This window comes from Schistocerca gregaria, chromosome 7 (genome assembly GCF_023897955.1).
Source record: "Schistocerca gregaria isolate iqSchGreg1 chromosome 7, iqSchGreg1.2, whole genome shotgun sequence".
NCBI lineage: Eukaryota > Metazoa > Arthropoda > Insecta > Orthoptera > Acrididae > Schistocerca > Schistocerca gregaria.
In genome coordinates this window covers 275,425,507-275,449,973 of record NC_064926.1, presented here as the reverse complement: position 1 = coordinate 275,449,973, position 24,467 = coordinate 275,425,507, and the positions used below count along the sequence as shown (strand labels likewise).

Genomic DNA, 24,467 nt, shown 5'->3' with positions numbered 1-24,467 from the left:
TACATAGACCAATAATATTAGTCTCTTGATGAAAATTATCAGAATGTTTAACACACATTCCATGAGCCAAATTAAAAGTTACATTTATTACTTCAAATGGAACAATTTTAGGCACGTTTATAGCAATTGTTGTTTCATTAGCTTCAATAATTTGATTATTAAATCCTAAAACTTGCCCAATGCTAGCTTCTTTATCCATAAATAATTTTACATAATCTTCTCTAATGCTTATTTTTTTTCATAAGTTTCCAACTACGCTGATCAACAGGAATATCTATTGTTCCTACAATAGTATATAATTTATTATTATTTGATAATTTTGATATTCGTGCATCACAGTAAAGTTGATTATTTTTCAATGTACGATTTGGAGATTAAAAATTTGAATATAAACCAACTTGTTAAATACTTATATAAGTTTCCGTAATTGGAAGTTAATCTTTTTTTTTTTTTCAGAACAGACAAATTAACACTCAGTTGAAATGATTTACTCATTTCTACTAATAAAAATTACATAAATAAATGACAGATTGGAAATCACAAATACTAATTCCAGAAAAGAAATTGAAAAATACCCATTGTAAACTTTTTCAAACTCTATTCAATGTGCTATCGTAGGACCAATTGGTTGTGAAAAATCTACATTAATGATTGATAATTATATGCAGCTCCAGGATGGTTAAATTGGAAAAATATTTATCATTTGTACGTTTATTCAAAAAGGTCAGATCAACCAAAACATCAAGAATCTATAAACACACGCGAAAAAATGAAGACAAAATTAATGAAAAAATTGATACTTTTATTGAAAAATTAATGAAAAATTGTTACTTTTATTGGAAATAATGATGAAATTATTCCATTAGATGAATGTGAAGATAATTCAGTTGTAATTTTTTAACAACTTCATTCTTGAAAATCAAGATACAGTTAGAAAGTATTTCAATAGAAGTAGACATAAAGGAATAGGCTGTTTTTATTTGAGTGAAACATATTCAAAAATACCAAAATGATTAGTTACAGTAATTTTAATTTTTTAAATATTCTTAGACAAGATGATACATATTTGAGTCATATTTATCATGAGTTGGTAGAGATTCAAAGTTTTTAAATTTAAAGAAATATCTAATAAATGTTGGAATAAAGATGAGTTTGGTTTTCTAGCAATAGATATGACAAGAAGCATTAATAATGGTAAATACGGAGGAAAGATTAAGAATGTATTATAAACACTGAACATAAATGTTAACAAATGTTTGTAAAAATTTTTTGTTAAAAAGGACAGACGAAATAGAAGAGTAAAAGAAAAATTAAAAGAAGAGATTAAAAAATGGAAAAAACAACCAAGAACAGAATATGAAAAATTTAAAAATGAAGACTAAAAAGTTATGCAACTGAACAAGCTAACAACAGAAACAAAGGATTGGTTAACAATGTTTTGAGAGAAATTGAAGAAAAGAGAAAAGTTGAAAAACAAATGGTTGCTTATAATCAACATTGTATAGAAGAATTTAACAATATACCAACAATTAAACAACATGAGAGTGATAAAAGAAATTATACTTTAAATTAATAAGAAATACAATATTTATTGAGTAAGCATGGAGAAGAAAGGGAAAAAATTGTTGTTTAAAAAATTAATGTGAGTGAAAGAATGTTAGAATTTATCAATCATAGTGAACATCCTGTTGTTGGTCTTATAAAATAACAGTAGAATTCAATGGTGATAAATTAAAAACGGTTGGAAACGAATATAAAAGAACAGATGGATTAATGAAAATTTTATCTAAAAAACAAGTAACTATGGATTTACAAAATTATGCTAGAATTTTATTCGACTCAAATGCTGTATCTAATGTAAATAATCAAAATAAAATAAAATCAAGTAAGTGAAATAAACGTAACTGTTTATTAAAATAGTTGTTGAAGAATATTTTCCTAGCTTTCAGAAAGAAATCTTGATGATTCATTGGAAAAAGTTTGTGAAGTTTAGTAAAAATGTTCAGAAAAACCAGTCGAATATATCTGGATGGTTGATGTTCGTCATTTATTTGATAGATTAGCAGTAATCCATGAAAAAAAATTAGCTGGAAATAAATATTATCATGGCAAAAAAGTTGGAATGACTCAAATGTTAAGTAATAAATTCAATGATTTTAACATTAGTGATCAAAAGGAGTTCCTTATTTAATTTGATTTTTGAATAATTTATCACACAAGTTTTGTGACAGTGAAAATTATGGAAAAAAGACAATAAATATTTAGAAATAATGACATGAAGCTATTAAAAGAAATAAAGAATACATGCTTCTGAGGCTTCAGAAGGACAAAATATTGCTTTGAATGTAGTTAGAGGAATAATGCACGGAAAACGAAAGTCAGGATTTGGTGTTGGTAACTGGGGATTATAGAAAATACTTCATTAATTTTAGACTCTATGAACTAATAACTTTACAACTGATTATACTGTGCTAGCTAGTGAAAAAATTAAACCAAAAGAAATTAAACTTAAAATAAATAATGAACAGTTAAATTGTACTGCACCATCTTTAACTAAAACACAAAAAAGAATGGGAGAGAAAATACATGGGCAAAAATTTTATTGTTTTATTAGCTATTCCATTTGTGAAAAAGGTTATTGAATATCTGACAAAGATAAATAAGGTAAACGAGTAAAGTGCACATCATTTATGACGGCGGCCGAGTTTAGGTTCGTTCTGCGCATCTGGCATCACAAAACAGTCAGCCAATGAACAGAGAACGACATTGCCAGAGCTTGACTGCAGTGCAGAGCGCAGACAAGTGTCTTCAGTTTTAGAAATGTTCAGTCATAAATAAAGTAATTGAACAAAAGCAATGTCTTGATAGCAGACTTTCTTTTATAGAAAGTTTGGAAAAAGCATTCTTTATACCAGTTGTTTCATATTCTATTAATTAATGAAACCAAACAAGCAACAAGGCTCCTAATTCAGCCGATAGCAAGGAAAGGTGTTTGTATTATTCTCACTAACCGCTTTTTCGCAATAAAGAACAGCGGCAATTGTTCATTTCCTATTGTACTTCGACGAAACGTAATTCATAATCATACCAACAGTGTTTGTCGGTATTTTGCGTAATCTTTTAAAGTCGTCCAGGAGATATACTGAATGATGAGCTGCATTAGCGTAATGGTTAAAGAGTATGGCTGCTAAACGAAAGGTACTGAGTTCAAACCTTGATCGGTGCTTAATTTTTTTTTTTTATTTAAAAACAATATCGAAGTGTCTTACTTCATGAATTTTATTCGTTTGAATGTAATTTTTTTGAAATTTCTAGTGGCAACTAAAATTGACCATATGGAAAGTATACGCTATGGACTTTTACCTCTGCAAACTCTTCAAAATTTCATGCAATGGTTAACTACATCTAATACTGCACAATAACTGCGTTGAACATCGAAACAAAATTAAGTCATTTATGGGGGGAAGGTATCTGTAAAAATCAAATTTTTGGGCCAAATAGTTTTTGTGAAATCGAATGATAAAGAGTGTCAAAGCAGTCGAAACACCATGTGCCTGCACAGGCGAGCAGTGCAATGATGACAAAATCCCACACATCGTGGAATGCAAGGAGTACGTCTCTGTAGCAGTGAAAGGGTTAATGCGGCCGTGATGGCTTTACTTCATAAACTGCGAGCTCCTCTCTAAACATAAGTTTGCGAACTATACTATGGCGCTGCTTCTCTTGGCGCATACAACTGGCAACACAGCAATCTCCCACATCTGAGCGGGCATACGCGAACCGCTAAGATAAAAGAATTTAACTATAACACAATACAAAGATGGATTTTTACCATTATTATTGGCTGCAGTACAATGTTTAACTGCTCTTGGTCCACTAGCTGGTGGTTCTGCAGCAATAGCCAATGCAGTTACAAATGTAAAAAAATGATAATGAATCTGAAGACAAAATATAGTAATGGAAAAGAAATTACTTGGACGTGGAACAAAATTTCAAAGTAATCAAAATACTTATCTAATTTTGACATAGAAGAATCAGTTGAACAATTAAATATTAAATATTTTAGTGCCGTTTTTACAATTGACAAATTATCTAATGAACCAAAAAATTTAGTATGTGGAATATTAAATTTAAATACAGTTTGGAAAAAAATCAACATTTATAATTTAGATGAATATACAAGATTACATTAAAAAGGTGATCTTTTAATTGTAGCTACATTTTTGAAACTTTTAGTGATACAAATATTCAATCTTTTAAACTTTATCCATCTTTGTTTTTTTTAGAGCTCCAGTGTTATCTTGGGATTCTATGTTTAAAATGACAAAAGTTGGATTTATTAAACAGTTATGACATGATTTTATTTCTTGATTAAGGAATCCGATGTGGAATTCCTCAAACTATTAAAGGATATGCGAAATCAAATAATAAATGTATGAAACATTTTTAGCGAAAAAACATTCAAATTATTTTACATATTGAGTCACAAATAATCTATATGGTTGGACAATGTCATAGTTTTTACTATTTAAAGATTTCAGTTGGTTAGAACCAAAATGTTTCAATGTGGAAAAAGTACTTAAAATTACAGGTGTTAATAAATATTGTTATATGTGCATCACATAAGGATTTACCATTAGCACCATAAGAAGGAAATAAATTATTAACAACATTAAATGATAAAGAAAAGTATGTTTTACACTACAAAAATCTTAAACCGTGTTTAGATCTTGGATTAAAATTAAAGAAAAATCGTAGAATCTTATTAGTTGGACAATCAGATTGGTTGAATTTTAACATAGATGTGAGAAAAAATACAAGTAACAAATTAGAAAATGATTTCTACAAGTTAATGAATAATTCATTATTTGGAAAAAAATGATGGAAAATTTTAAAACAGACAAAATATTGAAATAGTAACAGATCCAGGGAAAATATACAAATTATATTTCAAAATCAAACTGTTAACATACATGTGTGTCTAATGTTGGCAAAGGCCATTAGCCGAAAGCTTTAAGTGTGAAAAATCTTTTTCTTGTGTCTGTATGCGACTCAGCATCTCCGCTATATGGCGAGTAGCAACTTTCCTTCTCATAATATTGTGAACATACTATGGTATCTTCAGAAAATAATATACAATAAACCAATTTATATTGGGATGAATATTCTAGATATTTTGAAAATAAAAGTATACGATTTTCATTGCAATGTTATGAAACCAGAATATGGGGAAAATATTCATTTATATTATATGGATACTGACTCTTTCATTAATGATATAAGAACTAAAGAGTTTTATAAAGATATGAAATCAATTAAAAACAAATTTGTCACTAGTGATTTTTCAAAAGTTAATGTTTGTGGAATTCCACAAGTAAATAAAATAATTTAAGGAAAAATTGTGGAAAAATTACGTTAGCATACGGTAGTTTAAGATCGAAAATGTATGCTTATAAAGTTGGTGATAAGAACAGAAAAAATCTAAAGGCGTTAAGCCATTTGTTGTAAAAAAAACAAAACATTTAGATAACAAAATAAAACAATAAATGAAAATGAATTTGATTTGGTCATTTAAAGACAAATTGTGTACAATTGAATGTAATAAAACTGTTTTAAGTTCTGGTGGTGATAAACATGTTATATTACAAGATTAAATTAATACATTGCCATATGATTATTATAAATGAAACCCAAATTAAATAATAGATTATGTCATTGATTTCTTATGGAATTAAACAGTTGCACAGAAGATTTTCAAGAAAAAAAATTAATAAGTTTTTAATATTGTTTCATGGTATGGTAATTTCTGATATTATTTCAAATTTTCCAAATATTTTTTCAAGTGGTACCATCATAAATACCATTTCCTTGCTTTAAATTTGTGAGAATCTAGGTGTTATTAGTTTTTGTAACTCATTCTGTAAATAATGTTTGCTCACTACATTTACATCTAAGAATCATTTATATTCGCAAGTCTTTTACCTTTATAACCAATGTAACTTCTAGTTACTTTAAAAATGACATTTAATTCCTTCTGAAATTGATGAAGGTTTCTTGGGTCTCCAGCCTGGTGGTAGCATTGATATCTCGCGACGTTTTGGGAAGTGTCATACTACCCATCTTCTGGTGAAGTGTCGAGATTCGCGGAGAGTGGACTATTTATATGGTCGGTCACCCCCCTCCACTAGACTTCGGATGGCTCCGGTGGAGCAGTGGCATGCATGTGGTGGTGGGGATGGCAGTCGCCCCCCAGTGGTCGTGTTCCATTCTCGGTGTAAGCATTCTGGCTGTGTCCGCGGTGGAGGACATTGACGGGCGCGCTCCCGACGGATTGCCACTATCGCAGGGTTCCATGCTGCGCTGAGTTGGTATCCCTAATCTCTGTTGATCAGATTGTTGTGAATCCTTATTTCTAAGGATTCTTTGATAACACTTTCTCAGAAACCAGATGCTCAGCACAGTACCTTTGTGTTTTGAAGTTGAAGGTGTGTTCGTCATTTATGCTGTGTTCTGGTATGGCTGTAACAAGGGAGCTCTTAGGTTCTGTCAAAGATGTGCTGAACCTTAACACACCAGAAATTTACAGCATACCATGCAAATGTGGAATACAATACATTGAGCAAACACTCCGCTGCATATGTAAACGCTGCGAAGAACATATCAGATGTGTGCGACTAGGACACACAGAAAAAAATCAGCCATAGCAGAACACATAATAGTGACACTGCTATTTGCTGATTACTATTTGTTGCTAATTCATTGTTAAATAAATTACTATCATCATTTGTTACATGAACATAAACTAGAAATTAAAAAATTACAATCTTCATGTGCAGTTCCTCGATATTTTCTGTTAGATGGCAATGATCTCTTACTTTCTTCTCTCTTTCAATAAATTTCTTTTAACAAATAAAACAAGTTTTTGAATTTATAAACTTTATTTCATCTTCATTTGTCATTATCATTGGAATATTTTGTCCGTATATTTTAACAGTTTCTCTAGATTCTTGTTTTAAAATTCCAATGAATTTTTTGCTACATCTTTACCAGTATATGTAACAGGAGTTTTATAATCACCATTAGAATATTTATAAAATAGAAAGAAACTTCCACATGGGAAAAATATATTAAAAACAAAGATTCCAAGACTTACCAAGCGGGAAAGCGCCGGCAGACAGGCACAATGAACAAAACACACAAACATACACACAGAATTACTAGCTTTCGCAACCGATGGTTGCTTCTTCAGGAAGGAGAGGGAAAGACAAAAGGATGTGGGTTTTAAGGAAGAGGGTAAGGAGTCATTCCAATCCCGGGAGCGGAAAGATTTCCCTTACGGGGAAAAAAAGGACAAGTGTACACTCGCGCACACACACACACGCACACATATCCATCCGCACATACACAGACACAAGCAGACATATTTAGGCCTATAAATATGTCTGCTTGTGTCTGTGTATGTGCGGATGGATATGTGTGCGTGTGTGTGTGTGTGTGTGTGCGCGAGTGTACACCTGTCCTTTTTTTCCCCCTAAGGGAAGTCTTTCCGCTCCCGGGATTGGAATGACTCCTTACCCTCTCCCTTAAAACCCACATCCTTTCGTCTTTCCCTCTCCTTCCTGAAGAAGCAACCATCGGTTGCAAAAGCTAGTAATTCTGTGTGTGTGTTTGTGTGTTTTGTTCATTGTGCCTGTCTGCCGGCGCTTTCCCGCTTGGTAAGTCTTGGAATCTTTGCCATTAGAATATTTAACATGATAACTGAATGAAGTTGGTAAATGTTTTTGATATTTATTAATATAACATTTTTTTGGATTTGTTTGAAAAGTGTGAATATCTTTGAAAAGACATTTAAAATCTGCATAAATTACTAAAGTTACCCTTAATGAATGATTATATTTTTCAAATTCAATTAATTGACCATTTACAGGCATATCATTTTTAGTTCTTTATGTTCTTTACAATCATTTTCAGGATTGTCTAATTATTCGTGTGAATACAAATATCTTAAACATCAATCACAAAGATAAATTTGATGTCCATTTTTAGCTGTTTAAGACAAATTAATCTAGATATTTTTATCCGAATTATTTTCGTCTTTAATTATAAGGAGATTAACATGTTTTTCTTGTTTATTCTTTCAATGGTAATTTTTTTCATCTTCATTTCTTTCATATGCCTAATCATTAATTGAACTACTTGATTTACTTTCAAATTATGAACATCTGTTAACTGAACAGGAAAATTAATTTACTCTTTTTCAAAAATTTCATCTATTTCTAAACCAATCTTTTTTTATAATTAACTCTTTCTACATGATCATTTGCTGGATATGAAGCTGACTGTACTGAATACATAAACCATTTTTGATCTGTGTTTTTTTTTACATTAATTACAGATATTTTATCTGTAATTACTTTTGGTAAATCAATATAAGAAGAGCCATAAATTGGATTGTGCCTTTAATACAATTCTAAACTATCTACATAAAATAAAGCCCAACCAAATTTTTTCTTTGCATTTCTTCTATTTCAGTTAATAGTTTATTCATTGATTTTTGCTAATAATCTACTAAATTTGTTGTTCTTAATAAAACTTGATTAGTTATTTTGAAATTAAGTTCTTGTATATCATCTTGTGTTTTAAAACTACATTAAAATTTCAGGTTCAACAGTATTATCATTATTATTTATTCCATAAGTTATTAATCTTGATTTAAAAGCAGTTTTTACAATTTAATTTAGGTGACTTAAAAAAATAGTAATCATCTAGAAAATTGAAACCCGGTAAATTTTTCTAATAACTATTTGTTTAATTCCGTGATATTTGTCTACTAGAGGCTTTTGAAAATAATTCTCATTATAATTATAATTAGCATTTTCCTCAGATCAGTTGATAAGATTGATTGTTCTTTATAGATTAGAATAATTTTTAAAGCTTTCGTTTTACATATTTTACGAGGATCGTTTAATAATCTTTCCCTGAAATTGTTATCGTTATTATTAATTAACCTACTGACCAGCAAAGCTGAACACCTGAAGATGTTAGACAGTTGCTCCAAGGAAATATTGTGGAATTTGCACAACATGATCCAGCGGCAAACAAGTGAAGTTTATTTACAAGAAACAAATTTATTAGATTTTTAAATTTTAAATGAGAATTTTGTTTTGTGGGTATATGTAAGTTTTTAGTAAGGGGCTACTGCATAATTAGGATCTTCGTTTATATGCTGGAATTTTTAATCCAATATGCTCTCTGGTCCAGATCAGGATAGATCACAGTTGCCTCTGTGCTGGTTTTGCATAGCGCCATTTTGCCATGCATGGTATACTTTACCCATGGCAGAACACACATAGTTTACAAACCTAGCCATTTCAGCAATGCTTACACTCTTGGTCTGAAAGGCAAAGATGATGCTGTCTTCAACATCGGATAAATTACTCTCTTTCTGTATTATGACAATGACTGCACTGTTTCTAAGCCCCCCACCCCCCAACTTGCTTTATATACCCTCCTCTGCTAAGGTTTCCACCTGTCATGTGTGAGTAGTTATTGCACACTGGTCACATCAAAGTCACTGGTCCGTGTATAAGGCAACCAGTATGACTTACCTGTGCCATCCTGACCCCACGGCATCATTAAATTGTACGGCAGTACAGTTTAGTTACATAAAATTGCCATTTGGTTGCATATGCACATAATTAATCGATACTTGATACAAAACAATAAAAGACACAATGAAATGAATGAGGGTGTTTACAGACTATGCCTAGAACGTACCCTACCTGCATCGATAGCATATTTTAAGATAAAGTTTTTTATCATGTAACTCAGATCAGTGTTACTATACCTGATGTTTCTTTAAACTTTATTAAATGTGTTGTACTGTCGAAACCCTGAATAAAAATCTTTTGCTGTGCAGACCACTGCGAGATATGCAGGGAGAGATTCAATGAGTTTCAGGAAGGTACCATCAGGAATGTCAGGAATCTGGAGCCATGCCAACTTTAGTGCCATGACCAGCTGCACTAGGTTTCTTGGTTAAGCACCTCATGGTGCACACAGCCCAATCAGATGATTCCACAGATTCTCAATCTGAGACATCAGTAGCCACAACAACATCGAAAACTCATCCTCATACTCTTCAAACCAAGCATATAGACTACAAGCTGTGTGACAAGTTGCGCTGTCCTGTGAGCAAATGCCACAGTGTTGTGGGAAAACAATCTTCATGCACAAAATATTTTATATTCTGGATATCTGCATTTGTTGAAAGGCATGGTGTTTCTGTAAATTCTGCTGACAGATGGTAAAATTGTTGTTTTATTACTGCACAACCAGTTTTGCAGCCTAAAGCTGCATCATCTGGTGCAACAATGTTAAAAAGTCATAGGTGAATTCATCGCTCCATCTTTGTCTCTTGTGTGAGCCGCTTCTTAACTTCCCAACACCTTTTTGCCCTGCTGTCACACTGATGCCGGCAAATTTAAAACAAGGGTCAACAACAAAGTGATCCACCCACCAACAATTTTTATGAAGTTAATGGATCAGATCTTCGTCAGCTTTCGTTTGCCAATCTAATGTAGATAATATCCAATGGATAATGTATCTTGATTTAGAGTGATGGTTACACCTATGATCTCCTAACAAGATTATACCTCGACGAAACTTTCTCGCAAATTAAAACTGTGTGCTGGACCAAGAGTTGAAGTGAGGCCCTTTGCCATTTGCATACAATGCTCTACCAACAGAGCTACCCAAGCATGACTCACCTGTCCTCAAAGCTTTATCCAGTACCTCGTCTCCTACCTTCCTAACTTCACAGAAGTTCTCCAGCAAAACTTGAAAGACTAGCCCTCGTAAAAGAAAGTATTTGTGGAGACATGGCATAATGTTACCCCTGATGATGTGGCTTTAGGCAGTAAAACTGGTTGTATATCAATAAGACAACAATTTTACGAGATGTCGAAGGAATTCTTCTTAAAACTGCATTTAAGGGCGGATACAGACCCGGAGGATAGAGGCATACTTGTGCTGATCCACTGTGTCTCACAGGATGACAAGATCACCCAGGGAATGCCACAAAAACATTTCCCATGCCTTAATGCTTACTCCTCCAGCCTGGACCCTTCTAAGATAGCTGCATGTTTGCCTTCATATGTTTCATGCCGTTCATGCCAACAGCTATCTGTTACAGCTGTTGTACTGGCGTGCAAATTCCAGCCTTTGTCACTGATGAACAGTAGTCAGCATGGATGCATGAGCCATTTGCCTCCTGTGCAGACCCACAGGCAGCAACGTTCACTGAATGGTCATTGAGGAGACACTATTGATAGCCCCTTGGTTCATCTGAGTGGTGAGTTGCTCAATAGTAGCACATCTATTCAACTGTGCACATTTCTGCACCTGTCATTCAGTCCCGTCATCTATGGCCCATGGTGCATCACAGTTGCTTCAGCACCAGTTTTGTACAGCACCATTTTGCCACGCATGGTATACTTTAACCACAGCAACACACAACCAGTTTACAACTTAGCCATTTCACAAATGCTTTTACCCATAGCCTGAGAGATAACAATCATGCCGTTCTGGACATCAGATAAATAACTCTGTTCTAGCATTATGGCGACTGCACTGTTCCCTATACCCCATCGACATGCTTTATATACCCTCCACTGATAGAGCTGCAAACTGCTGTCCCTGAGTAGTTATTGCCCTTTGATGTGTAACACAGGTGATTGTCACTTTAATGTGACTGTATCATGTAATATTATTTCATTCACAACTATTCTCAATTGGTACAGTGTATCAATATACATAAATTGATATGTATATGTTAACTGTACATCTACCATAATTTAAATGATTGGCATTATCTAAAAGCATCTTTGCAGAATCCAGGAGCGACAGTATAAAAGGGCTGATGTTTGATAGGCCTGGGTTAGTTGCTTATAAGTGGTCACATGCATCACTTTGTTTCAACATCTGGTCTCTAATTATGGATAGCTGTACTCCACACTGCTGTGATGATTGAATGTTTTTCATGTAGCATAACTTAGAACTGAGAGGCAATCGAATGACACATAGTTTGATTGCCAACCTGTACAGCTGCTTTGAATGACATGACTCCACTAGTGAATGTCGCACTGTAGTCAATACTAAGGTACACAATGCAGAGAATCTTATTGTTTGTGAATCATGCTTCATCAGTGTTAATAATCAGTGAGATGACTATTGATTGTTATTTACCACATTCCTATATTCATTTACATATTACAGAACTTTTGCATGAACTTGCATGGTACGACATGTGCCCACAGCTGCTGGACAGTAATTTGCAAAGCCTATGGACGTCTGCCTGAGATAAAATAAGGAGCCCAAATAATATTTTTATCAGGTGTGTAAACTCGCATATGGCATCGAGTATTGGATACATCTGGTTTTCTAAGTTATCCTTTACAATGCCTAGAAAGGCTGTGAGCAAGAGCTTACAGCATATTCTTAACAATGTAGTTATGTGAGATCCCAATAATGTTTACCTGCAGATTTTTCACTGAAAGAAGTAGCAATGTAGCAATGGAGTTTCATTTGTTTGCACTGGGTTGTTGGGTGACCTCCATCAGGCCCAGGGCACATGTCACATGGTGTAAGGTGCTTGTGGAGCCTTTCTTCACAAAAATCTCTACATATTATTAATTTTACTGGTAAGTTTTTATGCTCACATTCCCTTTGTACTGGAGTACTTACAAGAAGAAGTACCCAATGGTGGGATTGACATTTTGAAACCATCTCTACTGCGATATAGGTTAATATCTCAGCTATCACACCCTATAGTCATTTACTCTGGCAGCTCTTCATTTGAGAGTAACGGACAAAAAAGAGGCATGGTTCAAAGCTCATCAGGTACTTTAATTTTTTCATTCAGTTCATTGGTTTAAATGTGATTTTATATTTCCATCCCTTCACACATCATTTTAATCATCACATCAGCTTCTTCATTTGTTCTCATTTTTCTTCCTATCATTCACTTTCCACTGGAAATCACTGTCCATGTGATTTTAATTAATTTCATGTATTAATTTTGATTTAATTTCTTTTGTTTTTACATCCTATTTTTTCATCCATGTCATTGCAGTCATTATTTCTATTCCTCATTTTTCTAGAAGTTCATTTTACTCATAATATAATCCCTTCTTTCATTTAAATCTTCATCTCCAGTATTTTGTCCACAGTGGAACAGAAATTCACACTCACTTTTAAATGTTTGTATGACAGAAAAAAAAAAAGTACTTCCTGTAATGAAAAATACATTTTAGACAATAGTGCGTGATCAATATAAACAGATCATTTCATAATCTTTTTATATATACTTTTATCTTTTTATCTTTTTATATATACAGACTGACATTTTCAAATATTTAAGTATTACAATAGATAAATATAATTAAATTCACATTCACAAAAATTCCAAGTGGAAAATGAGAAAAAAATTAGAACAAACGAAAAAATTCATATGATGATTAAGATGTGACAAAGGAATACTAAACCAAACTCCACCCGAACAGGCTATGAAGGCCCTTAGAAGTAAAAAATTACATTTGAACCTACTAATTGAAGAAAAATAGTAATTGAAGTCATTTTGACTAAGATTTCAAAGTAAAAAAAATTAATGTACTTGAGGAGCTTCGAACCCACAACCTTCAGCATGTGAAGGTATTACTGCTGTCATTACATCATACAACCAGTCTACATAAACCTTCTCTATTAATGCTATTAAGCGTCACATGAAATTCCGATTTTTTTTCTGTTGATTACATGCAAATGAGGGCCCACAAGGGTGAATGGCTGTTGGTAAGATATCTGGGATCTTAACCTACATCACCATACAGATAGTATCAAAATGTCAGTTCCACTACTGGGGATCTAGCTCCTTGTTAGAATATCTTCACATTCAAGCAGATAATGACAGCTGGTATATGCAGATATATGAGGGTATTTTGGAAAATAAAGATACACCATATGCCAGAGGACCAGAAGAGTTTTGGTGAGCAAGTTGGCAACACTGGTGTTAACCTTGAACCGTCAGCTTTCTCCTCGCAGTTGTTCGGCAGTTGAACGTTGCTTCTGGTTGTAGTAGCTCGTGTTTAAAATGGCTGCACTGATTCAGAATCCGCCAAATGCGAAGTGCGCTCCGTCATACATTTTCTTCATGCAAAAGGTCAGCAACCAGCACATATTCACAAAGAAAGTGCTTCTGTTTATGGGAACATTATGAATTGACAAAATGTAATGAAATGGTGTCATCATTTCTCTGAAGGTAGGACCGATGTTAATGCTGAACAAAGAACAGGTCGGCCATCTGTGATCTTTGATGCCCTTCTTCAGAGAACGGAGGAAGTAATTCGTGAGAATAGACGTCTCACAATGAAAGAATTGCATCAGATTATACCGGATGTGTTAATGACAACACTTTATGACATTGTGACTGTCAAGTTAGGGTACAGGAAATTGTGTGCGTGCTGGGTTCCAAAACTGTTAACGGAAGAACACAAAAAGAAATGGATGGTCTTTGCACTCGACTTCCTCACACGCTATGCTGAAGCAGGTGATGAGTTCCTTGATCACACTGTGACAGGTGACGAGACATGGGTTTATCACAATACACCTGAATCCAAGCAACAATCAATGCAATGGCGCCATTCGAATTCACCAAAAGCCAATGAATGCAAAACATCGATTTCAGCGAATAAAATCATGGCTCCTGTTTTTTGGGACAGAAAAGGCATTCTTCTGTTGGAATTTATGCCTCCTGGAATGACAATCAATGCTGCTGCATATTGCCAGACTTTTAAACATCTTCAAAGGGCAATTCAAAGCAAACGCAGGAGAATACTGACAAGTGGAGTCCACTTGCTTCATGACAATCCTCGGCCTCACACAGCGCTCGTAACCAAAGCACTACTCAAACAACTCAAATGGAACATATTGGACCATAAACCATACAGGCCGGACTTTGCGCCCACCAACTTTCATGTCTTCCATTACCTGAAGTCACATCTTGGTGGAAAATCATTCCACAACGATGAAGAGATCACCATGATATCCTGCTAACAAGCCTGTTTCGCCAAGTCGCCGATGAATTGCTATAAACGTTAGCAGTTGTGGGTGGCGTCTTACTGGGTACCGTTTCCCATACAACCATTGAGCTTCGTACACATTACCATCAGCTAGTCCATAAACTAAAACCATATCCTATTGATCTTCAAATGATTACTGTGCCACTGTGCTTACTGCATGACTAAATCACAGGTGACGTGTGTGTGTGAGTGTGTGTGTGTGTGTGTGTGTGTGTGTGTGTGTGTGTGTGTGTGTGTGTGTGCGTTCTGAAGCAAAGCTCACGAGTGAATGCCTCTGACATGAGGTGGAGACAAACAGCAAAACCTATTCGACACATGTGCGTATCAGGTTGGAGCAATGACAGGGTGAGGGATATTTGTATGCGTGAACAACAACCTGTCAAGAGACAAATGGCAACAGGGCAATCCCAAGGCCAATCGGAGCATATAGCGCCAAGTTTCTGTAGTTTAAAAATGGTAAGCTGTCGACCTACACAACATTAGTAATTGTGGTTCCTACTGGCATCAGCTATCCAGGGTTGAAATTTTGCGACACAAGTTTTCTTCACCCTGTATAGTCTGGCAAACTGTTGTATAGAAGGCATCCTGCTTTTGTCTCTTGATTTGAGCCAGTTTCCTTTAACATGATTATTTTTATTTCTTCTGTTATAGTTATGAAGATCTCTATTTAACAATGCAGCATGGTTACTTTTTACATAAATAATTGTTTTGTATATGTATAGTGATGCTACTGTTAATATATTTAGATCCCTGAATTTACTTCTGCAGGACTCTCTAGGAAATAATTTTGCTACTTCTCTTATAGCCTTCTTTTGTAGCTTTAGTACTCTTTGTATGTGCACATTTGCAGAATTTCCCCAGACCAGGATACCATACAAAATTTGTGTATGAACTAGCCCATAGTATATTGTTAGCAGTAATCGTGTGTTTTCTGTCCTTGACATTTTCATCATTAGAAATATACTTGAACTCAGTTTATGACTAATATTGTTTAGATCCTTCTCCCATATACAGTACCTATCCACTGTCACACCTAGAAATTTATATGTTTCTGTCTCTTTTAGATCAAAGTCTCCTGGCTTGACAGAAATGCTGTTCAAATTAGGTGTTTTGTTTTCAAGTATTTGGATATATGCAGTTTTGTTTACCTTTATAAACAGACTATTTCCTCTGAAATATTTGTTTCCATTTTCCGTATTTATAGATGCTTCCTTTTGTAAGTAGTCTGTTGAAGCAGTACTTATAACAAATGAAGTGCACTACTTATAATGAACGAAATGTCATCTGCGTACATGACAGCATTTCCCCCTACTATTTTGGGACATGCCATTTACATATCAGATAAAAAGTAATGGGCCCAGTGCTGATCCTTAAGGCACTCCTTATTTAACAAATTCAGAATTTTTGTAGACATTTGTAAAAGTATTGTTCACATTTTGCTCTATTCTACACGCTGTTCTCTATTTTCCATGAATGATTTTATGATATTGGCTGCTTTCCTCCTTGCACCATAAAACATAAGCTTTTCTAATAATATTTTAAGGCAGACACAGTCAAAATCTTTTGAAAGCTCAATAAAACATACCACAAACTTCCTTTTCTTCATCTAAGGCCTTAGTTACACATGCTACAAATTCAGCTGTTGCTGTATTGTTGGATCTACCCTTCCTAGTCCCATGCAGTGCATCATTGAAAGTGTGGCATTTTTCCATTAAATTCTGTCTTTAAAGACACATTCTATTACTGAGATAAGACAGGTGCAGCAGCAATTTGTCGGTGATTTCCTGGACCTTCCTTGCTGCCACCTTTGATAACAGGGACTACTTTACTCGTTTTTAAACGTGTTGGGAATATTCCTTCTTCCACGGCTGAGTTTATGAGAAATGTCAGAGGCTTTACTACCCACTGCAGGCAGCCTTTAATTAGACCAGTAGATGTACCACATAGTACCTCAGAATTTTTTGTTCTTAATTGACTTACCTTTACTAATTCAGGTCCATTTGCTGGGAGAAGAAACAAACTTTTTGTTTAATGTAAACAATGAATAACTTTGTTTCATAATGTCTTTGTAAGCCATCAGTACATGTTAAACATGTAGTGTGTATGTGAAATCAGAAATCATAAGAACAGATACCATATTCATACATATATAGTAAAGGCTTACCGGCCATTTGACCATTTTCTTCTGTGTGGATGCACAAACAGTGCCCAACCTCTTACGGGAATTGGCAGTAAAGCTGCGAGTAATGAGTATGATGGGCAGGGGCAGTATGAAAATAGTGCGGGACAATAAGTTGCGATGTGGGTTTCACGAGAGGCGTGCCAGAGACAAATCCCTGCAGACGCACTATCCTTTGTGTCCTTGGTGGCTCAAATGGACAGAGTGTCTGCCATGTAAGCAGGAGATCCCGGGTTTGAGTCCTGGTCAGGACACACATTTTCAACTGTCCCTATTGACTTATATCAACACCTGTATGCAGGTAGGGGTATTATTTCATTGCAATGAAATCACATTGTTCATGGAAAATGAGCTAATGATGAACCATTTTTTTTCTTTATGATTTCATGGAAGTGTTTATAACACTGGAACAAATTTCCAGGCTACTATTGAGTGGTGCACGGAAAATATCGAAAACTCAATCCTCAAAGTTATCATGTCTGTTTACTGTTAAGTACTACTGCTAAACAGTCAATCTGCAATTTCCAAATTTCATTTATCTTCATTTACTTTATGAATATTCATCAGTCAATATATTTCCCTGGTAAATAAAACAACTAATGTCTGATTTGTAGTTCATTCCCGTACTGCAGCCACCTGGTGATGAACGAAAGTTCAAAACCAGTAATGGCATAGTAAAATGAAATGTGTTACATATAACTCTTTAAATTAGTGACTGGTAGCTATACAAATTATTAGGGAATATACTGTGTAACACTGTAAAAAAGAGGTGTGATCATCGAAAAACATAAAACAGGCCAAAATTTGTTTGGATGTAATACAGCAAGAAAATTGTCATAAAATAGTGCTCCACTAATTTTTGATTTATTTCCAGAATAATTTTCCTTCTGCAGTGGAATACGTGCAGATGTGAAACTTTCTGGCAGATTAAAGCTGTGTGCTGGACCAGGTCTTGAGCCTGGTACTGGTGGAAGGAAAGCTGCGAGAGTAAGTGATGATTCATGACTGGAAAGCTCAGTCAGTACAGCACCCGCATGAGAAGAGGCAGAAGTCACAGGTTAGAGTCACAGGCCAGCACACAGTTTTAATATGCCAGGAAGTTTTATTAATTTACTGTTCTGCAAGCAAGGATGATTTTAGCACAATACCTTGTTCCAGTACCATCTAAATCAGAAAATCCGCACTGTGTTCCAAAAAGTTCAGCACTCTTTGGCAATCTGGCAGACTTTGATTTCTTGAGATCATAATTTTGAGATGGTGCCCACGAGCCAGGATGCTGTTGCTGGGTGTTTCTGTAGGAAAGCAGGATACTATAAAACTAAGCAATAAGTGTTCATAGTATTTTCAAACTACTACACTAATAATTTGCTACTTGATATTCTACTACAAGTGACAGGAAAGAAAGTAAATATGCTGGTGTATGGTCACAAAAGAGTAGTAAAATATAGTTTTCCACAAACACTAGTTACTGTCACTTTACTGTAACCACTTTTCATGTTTGTCTAAACTTATAGTATAAAAAACAGTCACCAGAACTCACCAGTATGCTAGGTTATGGAATAGAAATGGCTGATTCAGAATACAACTGACAACCACCTAACAAGTATATACACACATACTGATGGTACCAACATCGCCAACAACTTCTACCATACTGCAGCAAATTTATTTATTTATAATTCTTATTTCGTAAATCAACATACAAAGGAAAATTCAATGAAAGTACCAAATGCTGTCACATGACAGATTAAATTTTGTAGTCTGATGCAAAAGCTAACAAGAAGTTGCTTCTGGATAAAAGCAATTAACTTAGAATATCTTCTCAACCCAAAATAAACATATTCGTCTTCTTCTCATGGGGCTCCTACAACTGTCACCACATCTTGCATCTCTGTTGTCAAATTTCTCAATCATGCCGTTCTTCCTTCTCCTCTACTGAGCTTGTTCTCCCCACAATTTCTTGGATACCCCATTCCCATAATTTTTTGGATACCCCTTAGCCAGCCTTTCTGTGGTAATTGCAGTAGCCACCAGAAAGATTGCGGGAGGCGCACATCGACATGGCGCGTCACGGACGGTAGTTGCCGCAAATAGAGTCCCGTTCACCAGAGGGCACGCGAGAATTCGGCCGCGACCTCTGCCAGCGGAACAACAACAACAACTCAGGCAGCACGGGCCATGCCCAGTCAGTTCACATCGGGCATGCCTATGAAACAGTTCCGGGTCTACTCTGAAGTGCGACGGAAATGTGAAACGTGTTATTACACAATTGGCGATGAGTAGGGTAGTTCTTTCGCGTGTTGTGTCGTCGTTCCAATTTCGCAGCTTATCTGCGGCATGGAGGATTTAGTGCAGATTTTGGTTGAGCAGCAGACGGAGCTCATGGCCACCATGAAACAATTGCTTCCGGTGTTGCTCTCCACGCCGTCTGCTCCAGCGCCGTTTCCTCCTCCCTTTCCCCCGTCTGATGAGAAGGCGGAGGATTGGGACGCGTATGAACATCGCCTTCGGCAGCATTTCCAGGCATTTCATGTTGCCAATGCGGAGGTATGTCGTGCTCTTTTCTTGTCTTGGCTATCTCCCTCGCTGTATCAAGTTTTGCGGCAGCTAGTGCCGTTGCAGGAACCCTTGTCCTTGTCTTTTGACGCATTGTGTTCATTACTGTCTTCATATTATCGCCGCCGCACGCATGTTGTGGTGGCTAGGATGGAGTTCTATCAATGCAAGAAGCAGCCCCATCAGTCTTACCGGGCGTGTGCCGCTACCCTGCACGGTCTTAGTCGCAAGTGTCGTTTTGTCACGGAGCAGTCATGAGAGTCGTATGCCCACGTTATGGTTCGCGACGTCATTGTTCGTTCGGCCGATGATAGGGAGGTCCGGCAATGGGCCCTGCAGTTAGGATACCCTTCCCTCGAGGAAGCCCTGTCCATTGCTCAATCGTATTAAGTCTCTCATGCCGCCGGTCAACAGTTGGAAGCGTGGTGCAACGTCGCGGCGGTTCAGGGCAGCGCGGCCGCGTCCACCGCGTCCGGGGTGGATGACGTGCGAGTGGTGCAATCCGGCTGTTACGGCCACTCCCACATGCCGTGTAAACAGAGTTCTGGCCACCGGCCCCAGTTACCGTCCTGTGCGTTGTGCTATATACATCTCGATCGGTCGGAGTGCCCCCAGCGCTAGGCCGTTTGTCGCCAATGTAATAAAAAAGAATCGAAGGAAGCAGTTACAGAGGACATGGACGTTGACATTCAGGAAGTTTCATCAGGCCAGGCTCCCGACGCATCGGCCCACAAACTCTTTATCGAGATGTCGGTTCGGTCACGCCGATTACAACTGCAAGTCGATACGGGCGCGGCAGTTTCTTTGTTGAATGCACAAACTTACTACAACCTTGGGTCGCCCCCGTTGGCACCAGTTTACCGGCATCTACGCGGTTATGGTAAACAGTTCATTACCCTACTGGGTCAATTCACTACCTATGTGACTTACCTATTACTTTTATTGTTTCCAGAATGAGATTTTCACTCTGCAGCGGAGTGTGTACTGATATGAAACTTCCTGGCACATTAAAACTGTCTGTCCGACCGAGACTCGAACTCGGGACCTTTGCCTTTCGCGGGCAAGTGCTCTACCGACTGAGCTACCGAAGCATGACTCACGCCCGGTACTCACAGCTTTACTTCTGCCAGTATCCGTCTCCTACCTTCCAAACTTTACAGAAGCTCTCCTGCGAACCAGGAGACATGGATAGTGTGAGATTGATCTGGCTGTTATGAATTATAAAGTTGTTTAATGGTTTTCGTATGTATTTCTTGTGCGTTTCTTGGAATATGACAGGATTTCTTGGAACAATGTTTCATGTTCCAACGTTATAGTTCGGTTGTGAGTTGGTGACGCTAACGAATTTGACTGGAAGAAAACTTTCAGTGGTGATGGACTGATCTGTATTGTAGCTGAATGATCGTTTTGAAAACTTTGTGAGGTATTTTCGAAATGTCCAGATTTTTGAATTTGTTGGGTAAATGGGAACCAAAGAGTACAGTTTCCTTTTTACTGAATACTCTGTTTTATATGACCTTGTGCACAATAAATTCCACTATACTGCCACATCATTTTGTACACTCCACTCATGGCGACATTTATTGAACATTATTTTCCCATTGGTTTCACCATCTTGTCTGCTCATCCAACTCATTATTTGTCATGTTCACTTCTTGTCACTCACTGTGCTGAGTTGCCAACTTCAGCATGCAATGCAAAAGCAGCTGTCACTATCAATTCGTATTTTCTACTGAGGCAAATCTACATCTAAACTCGGAAACCCCCATGAAATGTATGGCAGATGGTACGGTCCCTTGTACCAGTTGTTAGTGCCCCTTCCTACTCCATTCACATATGGAGCACAGGAATGATTGTTTGAATGCCTCTGTGCATGCAGTAATTATTCTAATCTTATACTCACAATCCCTATGAGAACAATATATTAGTAGACTTCTTAGGATTGTTTACATCTGTCTTCAGAAGTCTTCCAATTCAGTTCCTTCAGTACCTCTGACACACTCCCACTGGTCAAACAAACTTGTGACCATTTGTGCTGGCTTTCTCTGAATATGTCCAATATACCCTATTAGTCCTATTTGGTACAGGTCCCACACACTTGGGTTGCACGAATGATTTGTAAGCAATCTCCTTTGTAGACTGATTGCACATCCCCAGTATTCTGACAATGAACAGAAGTCTACCATATGTACACTTTAACCACTGGCTACGCATGGCTAGGTAAAACCATAAGCAGCTAAGTTGGAAATGTGGTTTTACCTTTCACAGTAATTTTCTGGGCAACTGATATTTAAGAAAGAATTATGTCTATTCTATGATCTTCAACTCATGGTCAAGTCACTCTGTCCTCTTAACAACTCCACACACAGATACTATCCTCCATAATTTGTTCAAAATATGTGTTTGAATCTATACTCCCAAGACTTTACACCAACAGATACGCAGATCCTTGGGAAATCTGGGGCTACCCTCTTGTCAGCAAGTGAAACAAATCACATCAAAATGTGGTGTACAGATAGGGTTACATTGCGATTTCTACTTTCAGGTGAGCCCTTTTTTTCCTACGACGATACTTACCTATTCTAAGTCTAATGTTGATCAATTCATCCACTTTTATGTTTGGGATGTGTATGTCATGGTTGAATGATACAGCTCTATTGGTTATAGGTTGTTGCCTGTAACTTGTGATCATTCTTCACCCACAGACCCATGGATTCACTTCTTGTCAATGAGATGAGAATAAGAAGGAAATTAAGATCATCCAGCAAAGAGCTACCCCAAAGGTGTCCTTAGCTGATGTATCAGCATCAGCAATATCATTCCTGTATGATCTGGCAGCCCCTTGAAAGACATTTCCTTTGCTCGGTCTTTTGAGGTGCAGGAAAGTGCCACAGATTTTCTGTGCTATCCTCTGTATTAGGCACAGTTAGAGCAGTGGGATGGCCGAAGTTGATGAGAACGTTCTGATCCACCAAAGCCTTTTCGACAGTGTTAACCTCGCTGTTATCTTCGAGTCAGTATGATCCAAAAAGTAATTTGTTATTCCAAAACTTTTAATATTAAATGGTATTGCCCCAAACTTAATGACTTTGTTTTTCTAAACATTCTAAATTCCTTTAACATCAAATAAAAGACAAATTTACTTTTTCTCAGCCTTGCTAAAACTTGAATTTGTTACACCTGTGTTCCTCGGGTCAGTATGACCCATGGGGTTTAAAAATTCACAAAACATTCAAAAATCATACTCAAGTTTTATTCAGGGTTACCACAAGTTTCCCCAAGTGAAATTATCTGATTTCCAGACAAATTCAAATTTTCAGTTCTCAAGGGTAAGTTAAAATGTAAGTTGACAATCTGTCTTTGTAGGCACACTACAAGAAACAATAGTGCAAACAAGGAAATATCTATTTTAAAATAAAAAAAAGTTGCAAGCAGATGACATTTGCTGATGTGAGCAGAAATAATAAGTTCTAACATCAACATCTTTTGTAATGAACTGTTTTGAAATGGAGAAAACAAGCCAAATAAATGGTATATGTACTTCAATAAGGCCACTGGTGTTATTTTATTTCAATGAAATGAAACACATTTGGTGACAAAAATACCCATTTCCTTGGAGTCGCAAGACAGACTTAAAATACCTTCACTGATTTCAGTTTTAACCTCAGAAATAGTAGGGCTCTTGAAAGAAGTGTGTAACGCAGGGAAGAATTGTGTAAACCAACACCATATGTGACCACCAATAAAATGTTGGCTCTACTGTTTGTTATTGTCGGATGTTACCCACTGTATTATATCTATTATTTTACAGCTACTTTGTGATTTTTGTTTTGAGAAATATATGAGTATATAGCGGACAAACCACGAGCGACTGACACAATTTTCTTCTTCTTAATGTCCATACTTTCTAACATTTAAACAACTTTTTTACATGTCAAAATGTACCAGAACAAGTAAAATACCTATAAAATGCCACACTGTACAACACACTATTGGTGAGACAGTTGCAAATCCTGAAATCCAACTGCCCATGTCCTTCTGGCCTGCTGATGACCACTGCAGTCCTGGGTCCATGGATAAACCATTAAAATGAGCTGTACTACGCCAGACACAAATGAACCCAGCCTGTGGGCAGATCAGTGAGACTAGATATGATGGCCAGGACCTGCACATCCTTGGAACGAAATGGCTTCAGATTGGTGGGCCCGATCCATTGTAGATACCTGCAGAAATAGCCTGCAAGTTTTGGCCCGTCACGGATATACACTTATGTGGCCAGCTATTCACCAGTCGCAGCCAGCATGCTGATGAAATGAGATCGCAGAGATCAATCCATGCAACAGATAACTTGTTCAAATGGTCTGATAATCAATGATAATTATAGGTAGCAACTCACCGTAAAGATCACTGGTGAGCCGCAGACATGCATGTAGGAAAGACAATCACACCATCACAACTAAATTGTCAGAAAATGATAGCACACACACACTCACACAATTACTCAGACACAACTCATGCACACATGACTGCTGTCTTCAGCCACTGCGACTACCATCTCTGAGAAACAGATCATGCCTCCCTACCTCTCGTCGGCAGCT

General features: G+C 36.4%; 1 protein-coding gene across 1 annotated transcript in view; it reads right to left on the bottom strand.

Moving 5' to 3' along the window:
• LOC126281215 (katanin-interacting protein-like) overlaps positions 1-24,467 on the bottom strand; it is a 288,539-nt gene that overhangs the window by 255,561 nt on the left and 8,511 nt on the right. Inside the window, exon 2 of the mRNA XM_049979962.1 lies at positions 18,462-18,605. Coding sequence (XP_049835919.1) covers positions 18,462-18,605 — 144 coding nt within the window. The remainder of the gene's footprint in view (positions 1-18,461; positions 18,606-24,467) is intronic.